The following is a 9,876-nucleotide window of genomic DNA, read 5'->3' as shown; positions in this document are numbered from 1 at the left end:
TGGGTAGGGCCCCAAGATTTCCACGCAACCTTTAATCAAAGACTTTGATACACATTATTTTTTGTTTGTTTGTTTAACTTCTTTTTAAAAAAAATTTATTTATTTTAATTGGAGGTTAATTACTTTACAATATTGTATTGGTTTTGCCATACATAAACATGAATCCGCCACAGGTATACACATGTTCCCCATCCTGAACCCCCCTCCCTCTTCCCTCCCCGTACCATCCCTCTGGGTCATCCCAGTGCACCAACCCCAAGCATCCAGTATCATGCATCGAACCTGGACTGGTGATTCGTTTCATATATGATATTATACATGTTTCAATGCCATTCTCCCAAATCATCCTACCCTTGCCCTCTCCCACAGAGTCCAAAAGACTGTTCTATATATCTGTGTCTCTTTTGCTGTCTCGCATACAGGGTTATCGTTACCATCTTTCTAAATTCCATATATATGTGTTAGTATACTGTGTTGGTGTTTTTCTTTCTGGCTTACTTCACTTTGTATAATAGGCTCCAGTTTCATCCATCTCATTAGAGCTGATTCAAATGTATTCTTTTTCATGGCTGAGTAATACTCCATTGTGTATATGTACCACAGCTTTCTTATCCATTCATCTGCTGATGGACATCTAGGTTGCTTCCATGTCCTGGCTATTATAAACAGTGCTGCGATGAACATTGGGGTACACATGTCTCTTTCAGTTCTGGTTTCCTTGCTGTGTATGCCCAGCAGTGGGATTGCTGAGTCATAAGGTAGTTCTATTTCCAGTTTTTTAAGGAATCTCCACACTGTTCTGTATAGTGGCTGTACTAGTTTGCATTTCCACCAACAGTGTAAGAGGGTTCCCTTTTCTCCGCACCCTCTCCAGCATTTTTTGCTTATAGACTTTTGGATCTCAGCCATTCTGACTGGTGTGAAATGGTATCTCATTGTGGTTTTGATTTGCAGAAGAGCTAACACCTATCCTACTCAAACTCTTCCAGAAAATTGCAGAGGAAGGTAAACTTGCAAACTCATTCTATAAGGCCACCATCACCCTAATACCAAAACCTGACAAAGATGCCACAAAAAAAACGAAAACTACAGGCCAATATCACTGATGAACATAGATGCAAAAATCCTTAACAAAATTCTAGCAATCAGAATCCAACAACACATTAAAAAGATCATACACCATGACCAAGTGGGCTTTATCCCAGGGATGCAGGGATTCTTCAATATCTGCAAATCAATCAATGTAATATACCACATTAACAAATTAAAAAATAAAAGCCATATGATTATCTCAATAGATGCAGAGAAAGCCTTTGACAAAATTCAACATCCATTTATGATAAAAACTCTCCAGAAAGCAGGAATAGAAGGAACATACCTCAACAAAATAAAAGCTATATATGACAAACCCACAGCAAACATTATCCTCAGTGGTGAAAAACTGAAAGCATTTCCCCTAAAGGAACAAGACAAGGGTGTCCACTTTCACCATTACTATTCAACATAGTTTTGGAAGTTTTGGCCAGAGCAATCAGAGCAGAAAAAGAAATAAAAGGAATCCAAATTGGAAAAGAAGTAAAACTCTCACTGTTTGCAGATGACATGATCCTCTACATAGAAAACCCTAAAGATTCCACCAGAAAATTACTAGAGCTAATCAATGACTATAGTAAAGTTGCAGGATATAAAATCAACACACAGAAATCCCTTGCATTCCTATACACTAATAATGAGAAAACGGAAAGAGAAATTAAGGAAGCGATTCCATTCACCACTGCAACGAAAAGAATAAAATACTTAGGAATATATCTACCTAAAGATATTATTTTTAAAATAAATTGTTTATCTTAAAAAATAAGCTTAAAAATCATTCATCATGATGACTTTTCCAGCTCTAAAATAGGTAACTCTTATTCAGCTCTAACTAGAATATCTTTTCTTATTATTGTTCAAGAAAATACAGAAATTCTAAGAAGGTTTAAAATGTTTCTGTAAAACAAAAAAATCATACATTTTAAAACTAAGGAAGAAATAAACAATGTGAGTGGTAAGTAGTTATTAATAATAATACATACTATCTTTTCATTACCTGTGAAAGATCTGCAAACTATGGCCCACAGGTCAAATCTGACTGATGGCAGTCAGTTTTTGTGGATAAAGTTCTGTTTCAGCACTGCTATACCCAATCCGTTATGTTTTGTCTATGACTGTTTTTACTCTATAATGACAGAAAAGTAGTCTCAACAGAGATTTAATTGTCTGAATTTACTATCTGCCCCTTTATAGAAAAAGTTTGCAAAAATCTAGAGAAAAATCTGGGTGGTACCCATAGAGCAGAATGGTTCTGGCTCAGCTGGGACTAAGGTAAGTATATAAATTTGCTAGAGTTAAGTGATGATTAAGACACTGTTCTCCACTAAATTTCTAATTGATACATTTGCTCTGTCACAAACAACTTAATAAGATATCTCAGTAACTGTGCTTATAAATAATATAGAAATATACAGAATGTAGTACTGTCAATTCTCTAGCATTTGATAGGCATTATGCTAAATACTTAATTTTTAATACTATCACAATGATAGGCACTAGTATATTAGTTATATTTTCCAGACAGTTTAAGTAGCAGACTTAATGTCACATTTAAACTGAGGGGTCAATGTAACAATGTAGTCACAGGGAATATAGTGGGAGGCAGATTCTTACTCAGCCTTTAAGTTGGAGAAGGAAATGGCAACCCACTCCAGTGTTCTTGCCTGGAGAATCCCAGGGACGGTGGAGCCTGGTGGGCTGCCATCTATGGGGTCGCACAGAGTCAGACACAACAGAAGCAACTTGGCAGCAGCAGCAGCAAGTTAAGAGGAATTTGCTGGAAGTGTATTAGCTAAATTATAAGGGGTGTATAGGAGAAGAAGAAAAAAGAGAGAGAGTGAGTATTTACAAAGGCCATAGGCAATCTCTAAATTTCCTGACAATTTCCTCTAATTTTATCTTCTTCTCCCCTGCAGTAAATAGATAGAGGTAATGAGATTGCACTGATAAGCTGCATGAAAAATAATAATACTAAAAACAGCCCAAGCCTCAGCCATTTGTTGAACATGTTCTAAGTGCCATGTATGATAAGACCTTACATATGTGGTTTGGTTTAATCCACAAAGTAACTTTATTAGGCAAATACTATTAACCCCATTTTACAGATAAACAAAGGTAAAGAGAAATATCTTACCCAGAGTTACTAGATGGGAATGGGAGTCAGATTTTCAAATGATGTGCTCTCATTCCAGAAATCATCTTAACCGCTGTATTGAACTGCTTCACCTTGTTCAGCCTCCTCAGTACAATACGGTAGCTCTCAGACCAGCTGACTTCCCATGTCAGGAACTGAAATTCTATAAAGGACAAATGACATATATACACTGCCTGTGTAAAACAGACAGCTAGTGGGAAGCTGCTGTATGGCACAGGGAGCTGAGCTTGGTGCTCTGTGATGACCCAGAGGACTAGGGTGAGGATGGGCAGGAGGGAGGCTCAAGAGGGAGGAGATATATGTATACAGATAACCGTTGCACAGCAGAAACTAACACAACATTGTAAAGCAATTATACTTCAGTAAAAGAAAACAAGGTAAAATAAATTCTGTAAAGGGGGGACATGTGGGCTCAGAGAATCACTGCCTGTTTTGGAGCCTTCCGTTGGGCAGAATTGTGATGCCAAGTCACTTTCTGTGCATCAAGCAGGGATTCCCTGATCCAATCAGCAGCAACCAAGAGTCAACATATTCAAACATTAGGAAATCAGGGGGAAGAATGTAACCATCAATTAGAGATTCTTGGATGCCTCTCAATTTAGATAGTCATTGAATTATTGACCTCACTTTAGAAATCAAGAAATTAATTCTCTGAACTGTTAAATAACTTCCCCAAAGTTGTACAGCTTTTAAAGTATCAGATTCCAACTTTGAATCAAGGTTGGTCTAATCCAGTAATGTTTGTTCTTTTTTTCACATCATGAAAAATTTAATTTCTTAAACCTAAAATATCAGAAAATCCAGGAATTTAACTAAGTACACTAAAGTCTTTTTTTTTTTTAAGGTCTAAGCATTATTTGAAGTCTAAAAGGCTTGCTAATAGATTAATCATTCATGAAGAAAAGTTGCTCAAAATTTCAAAAATGTTGACAGTGAGTTTCATTTGTAGTATTCATAAAAGTTTGGGACTCTTTTACAAATTGACTTCAAAATTTGTCATCCCAATTTTGTACAAACAAATCTTTAAGATGTTTCACTTTTCTTCACCTAAGATCAAATGAAATGCACTGACATTTTCAAGACAATCCTTTCTAAGTCATGCGTTAAGTATTACAACTGCTAATTAAGCTTCAAAATTGAGTCATGGAAAAAAATAAAAGACATAATGTTTGATCAAAACATTTCTGAGGATTTTTACATGTACACCCAAAGACTTACTCAAATGTTAATAGCAGCATTATTCACAATGACCCAAAAGCAGAAACAACTCAAAATGCCCATCAACTGCTAAATGGATAAACAAAATATACTGTATTCATATATGGAATATTATTTGCCAATAAAAAGGCATAAGGTACTTACAAAGCTACAGTACAGATAATATGAAAAAGTGAAGCCTGTCACAAAAGAACATGTATGATTCCACTTATATGGAATATCCCCCCCCAAAAAATATGTAGAGACAGAAAGGAGATTGGTTGTTGCTTGAGACTGGAGATGGAGAAAGACTATAAACTGGCATGAGATTTATCTTTAGAGTGATAGAAATGTTCTAAAAAAAATGTTTGTGACCATGTGAAGTCACTCGGTCATGTCTGACTCTTTGCAATCCCATGGACTGTAACCTACCAGGCTCCTCTGTCCATGGGATTTTATAGGCAAGAATACTGGAGTGGGTTGCCATTTCCTTCTCTAGAGGGTCTTCCCAACCCAGGGATTGAACCCGGGTCTTCTGCATTGCAGGCAGATGCTTTACCCTCTGAGTCATCAGGGAAGCCTATAATGTTTGTACAGTTCTGTAAATATACTACCATGCATTGAATTATGCACTATAAAAACAGGTCAATTTTATGTTATGTAAATTAACAATACATCCCAATAAAACTATTTAAAAAAATGAGTTTGTAGCTTACAAAAATCCAGCTTATTTCAAATTGGACTAGTGTGAATGTTTTGGACAGTTAGACAAAAATGAAATATCCTGACATCTATTAGGTTGCTTTGTAAATCTATCCATTTCCTAAATAATGGAATTACTGCTCCAATATTATCAAGCATTCTTTCTGGAGTTAAAGAATTTAGCTAATTACATATTACAAGTTATAATCATGAGGCTCAAAATGCTTTGGGATTTAGAAAAGGATGACAATATAAATCATATAAACAAAAACAGAAATGTCATATAGCTTTACCATCTGCTACAACATTTTATTTAAGGCTTCTAGAAGAATCTAAATAATATTCAAGTATAATCATGATATTAGACAGACATTTCAATTATAAAGATGTTGTATAATATATACTTTAGATGCAAGCATTATTGCTTATGTATATGAATGGCTATTGAAAGGGAAAATATACTTTTCCAGCTCTCATTGAAAGTAATTTTAGTATTCGAGTCTCATTTTTAAACCACATTGTGGAAGACAGTAAGTTGAAACAAGTTAATTTCTGTATTAAAACAATGATTTTTTAAAAAGCTGCTTTTATTTTTGTGCACCAACCAGTCCCTGAAGGAGATCAGTCCTGGGTGTTCACTGGAAGGACTGATGCTAAAGCTGAAACTCCAATACTTTGGCCACCTCATGTGAAGAGTTGACTCATTGGAAAAGACCCTGATGCTGGGAGGGATTGGGGGCAGGAGAAGAAGGGGACGACAGAGGATGAGATGGCTGGATGGCATCACTGACTCGATGGACATGAGTTTGGGTAAACTCCGGGAGTTGGTGATGGACAGGGAGGCCTGGTGTCCTGCAATTCATGGGGTTGCAAAGAGTCAGACACGACTGAGTGACTGAACTGAACTGAACAGAACTGCTGGAACCAGATGCCATGATCTTAGTTTTCTGAATGTTGAGCTTTAAGCCAATGTTTTCACTCCCCTCTGTCACTTTCATCAAGAGGCTTTTTAGTTCCTCTTCACTTTCTGCCATAAGGGTGGTGTCATCTGCATATCTGAGGTTATTAATATTTCTCCTGGCAATCTTGATTCCAGCTTGTTCTTCCTCCAGCCCAGCGTTTCTCATGATGTACTCTGCATAGAAGTTAAATAAGCAGGGTGATAATATACAGCCTTGACGTACTCCTTTTCTGATTTGGAATCAGTCTGTTGTCCCATGTCCACTTCTAACTGTTGCTTCCTGACTTGCATGCAAGTTTCTCAAGAGGCAGGTTAGGTGGTCTGGTATTCCCATCTCTTTCAGAATTTTTCACAGTTTATTGTGATCCACACAGTCAAGGCTTTGGCATAGTCAATAAAGCAGAAATAGATGTTTTTCTGGAACACTCTTGCTTTTTTGATGATCCAGAAAACGCTGGCAATTGGATCTCTGGTTCAGCTTGAATATCTGAAAATTCAGGGTTCACGTATTGCTGAAGCCTGGCTTAGAGAATTTTGAGCATTACTTTACTAGCGTGTGAGATGAGTGCAATTGTGTGGTAGTTTGAGCATTCTTTTGCATTGCCTTTCTTTGGAATTGGAATGAAAACTGACCTTTTCCAGTCCTGTGGCCACTGCTGAGTTTTCCAAATTTGCTGGCATATTGAGTGCAGCACTTTCACAACATCATCTTTCAGGATTTGAAACAGCTCAACTGGAATTCCATCACCTCCACTAGCTTTGTTCATAGTGGTGCTTTCTAAGGCCCACTTGACTTCACATTCCAGGATGTCTGGCTCTAGGTGAGTGATCACACCATCGTGGTTATCTTGGTCTTGAAGATCTTTTTTGTACAGTTCTTCTGTGTATTCTTGACACCTCTTCTTAATATCTTCTGCTTCTGTTAGGTCCATACCATTTCTGTCCTTTATCGAGCCCATCTTTGCATGAAATGTTCCCTTGGTATCTAATTTTCTTGAAGAAATTCTCTAGTCTTTCCCATTCTGTTGTCTTCCTCTATTTCTTTGCATTGATCGCTGAGAAAGGCTTTCTTATCTCTTCTTGCTATTCTTTGGAACTCCGCATTCAGATGCTTATATCTTTCCTTTTCTCCTTTGTTTTTCGCCTCTATTCTTTTCACAGCTATTTGTAAGGCCTCCTCAGACAGCCATTTTGCTTTTTTGCATTTCTTTTTCTTGGGGATGGTCTTGATCCCTGTCTCCTGTTCAATGTCGTGAACCTCTGTCCATAGTTCATCAGGCACTCTGTCTATCAGATCTAGGCCCTGAAATCTATTTCTCACTTCCACTGTATAGTCATAAGGGATTTGATTTAGGTCATTCCTGAATGGTCTAGTGCTTTTCCCCACACTCTTCAAGTCTGAATTTGGCAATATTGAGTTCATGATCTGAGCCACAGTCAGCTCCTGGTCTTGTTTTTGCTGACTGTATAGAGCTTCTCCATCTTTGGCTGTAAAGAATATAATCAATCTGATTTCGGTGTTGACTATCTGCTGATGTCCATGTGTAGAGTCTTCTCTTGTGTTGTTGGAAGAGAGTGTTTGCTATGACCAGTGTGTTCTCTTGGCAGAACTCTATTAGCCTTTGCCCTGCTTCATTCTGTACTCCAAGGCCAAATTTGCCTGTTACTTCCAGTGTTTCTTGACTTCCTACTTTTGCATTCCAGTCCCCTATAATGAAAAGGACATCTTTTTTGGGTGTTAGTTCTAGAAGGTCTTGTAGGTCTTTATAGAACCATTCAACTTCAGTTTCTTCAGCGTTACTGGTCGGGGCATAGACTTGGGTAACCATGATATTGAATGGTTTGCCTTGGAAACAAGCAGAGATCATTCTGTCATTTTTGAGATTGCATCCAAGTACTGCATTTTGGACTCTTTTGTTGACCATGATGGCTTCTCCATTTCTTCTAAGGGATTCCTGCTCACAGTAGTAGATATAATGGTCATCTGTGTTAAATTCACCTATTCCAGTCCATTTTAGTTCACTGATTTCTAGAATGTCAACGTTCACTCTTGCCATCTCCTGTTTGACCACTTCCAATTTGCCTTGATTCATGGACCTAACATTCTAAGTTCCTATGCAGTATTGCTCCTTATAGCATCAGACCTTGCTTCTATCACCAGTCACATCCACAACTGGGTGTTGTTTTTGCTTTGGCTCCATCCCTTCATTCTTATTGGAGTTATTTCTCCACTGATCTCCAGTAGCATATTGGGCACCTACCGACCTGGGGAGTTCATCTTTTAGTGTCCTATCTTTTTGCTTTTTCATACTGTTCATGGGGTTCTCAAGGCAAGAATACTGAAGTGGTTTGCCATTCCCTTCTCCAGTGGACCACATTCTGTCAGACCTCTCCACCATGACCCATCTTGGGTGGCCCCACATGGCATGGCTTAATTTCACTGAGTTAGACAAGCTGTGGTCTGTGTGATCAGATTGGCTAGTTGTCTGTGATTGTGGTTTCAGTCTGTCTGCCCTCTGATGCCCTCTCTCAGCACCTACCATCTTTTTGGGTTTCTCTTACCTTGGACGTGGGGTATCTCATCCCACATGCTGCATGGCCAAAAGAAAAAAAAAAAAAAAACCCAACCCATTGTTTATTCAGAGCAATGAATTTAATGAAAATAAAGTCCTTGAAGCTCAAGTATCTCAAAAATACATTCTACAGAACTTGTTGATTAGCTGATTGTATTTATGGAAAGTGCATATTAAGTTATTTTTGTTTTAGCAAGCGATCATGATATATCAGATGGTCTTATGTCCATTTGTAGGTTTATTTGCTCTGTTTTTGTTTTGGGAATCAATTTTAATTGAGGAATGAACTATGTCAATGAAGAAAATTTATAAATACATCTGTCTTTCCAATCTAGCTTGGGAGTGCTTTCCTGGGGGACACCAGTTTCTTCAGAGCCATTATAAAAATGTCCATTTTGACTCCTTGCACCTCCAGTAGTCAGCCATTCAAGACCTGCTATGTGACCATTCCCTTTCTCCTGGATGGTATCAATTTCTGCTCTTTGATAGACTTGCTGAGATGCCGACCAAATGTGTTGAGGTATCAACTCATTAATGTTAGCTCCATGTGTTTTTTCTTATGTATTTTTTGCTATAAGGATTGAATCTTGTTACAACCAATTTATAACTCACACTGCAATATTTTAATTTTTCATCAAGGTTAAGTTAATCTGAGGGAGTATTCCCATACTTCTCTATTCTGACAATAATAACAATAGTTAATGTAATGCCCAACAGTCCACCAATTGTTTTTATTTACAATGTTTATAGAAGACAGTCTATCATCATTATTCTCACCATATAATACAGAAAATATATTTTTAGGGGTTAACACTTCTAGAGTCACCTAGAGAGCAGGTCAGATAGCCAAGTTTTGATCACAGGCAGTCAGTCTCCAAGGTTCATGTACGTAACCTCAGTAACTTCCAAATAGTAAAATCCTGCCTATTTTAAGTGCCTGAGTTCTTGCCTGCTTAATAGAAGGATTATGTCTTAATAGAAGCCTCATTTTCTTTATCATTGAATGTGTGCATGCCAACTTGCTTCAGTCATGTCTGGCTCTTTGTGACCCTATGGACTGTAGCCTGCCAGGCTCCTCTGTCCATGGGATTCTCCAGGCAAGAATACTGGAGTTGGTTGCCATGCCCTTCTCCAGGGGATCTTCCTAACCCAAGGATCGAACTCACATCCCTTGCATCTTCTGCATTGGCAGGTGG

The 9,876-nt window shown here is 37.9% G+C and overlaps 1 protein-coding gene across 1 annotated transcript in view; it reads left to right on the top strand.

Moving 5' to 3' along the window:
• The first annotated feature begins 2,338 nt into the window (after positions 1–2,338).
• Positions 2,339–9,876, top strand: part of VWDE (von Willebrand factor D and EGF domains) — an 80,063-nt gene continuing 72,525 nt past the window's right edge. Inside the window, 3 exon segments of the mRNA XM_040260948.1 lie at positions 2,339–2,364; positions 3,285–3,373; positions 9,016–9,200. Coding sequence (XP_040116882.1) covers positions 2,339–2,364; positions 3,285–3,373; positions 9,016–9,200 — 300 coding nt within the window.

Source organism: Oryx dammah, unplaced genomic scaffold, assembly GCF_014754425.2.
Source record: "Oryx dammah isolate SB20612 unplaced genomic scaffold, SCBI_Odam_1.1 HiC_scaffold_18, whole genome shotgun sequence".
Classification (NCBI taxonomy): domain Eukaryota; kingdom Metazoa; phylum Chordata; class Mammalia; order Artiodactyla; family Bovidae; genus Oryx; species Oryx dammah.
This window is presented reverse-complemented; position numbering and strand designations above follow the sequence as displayed.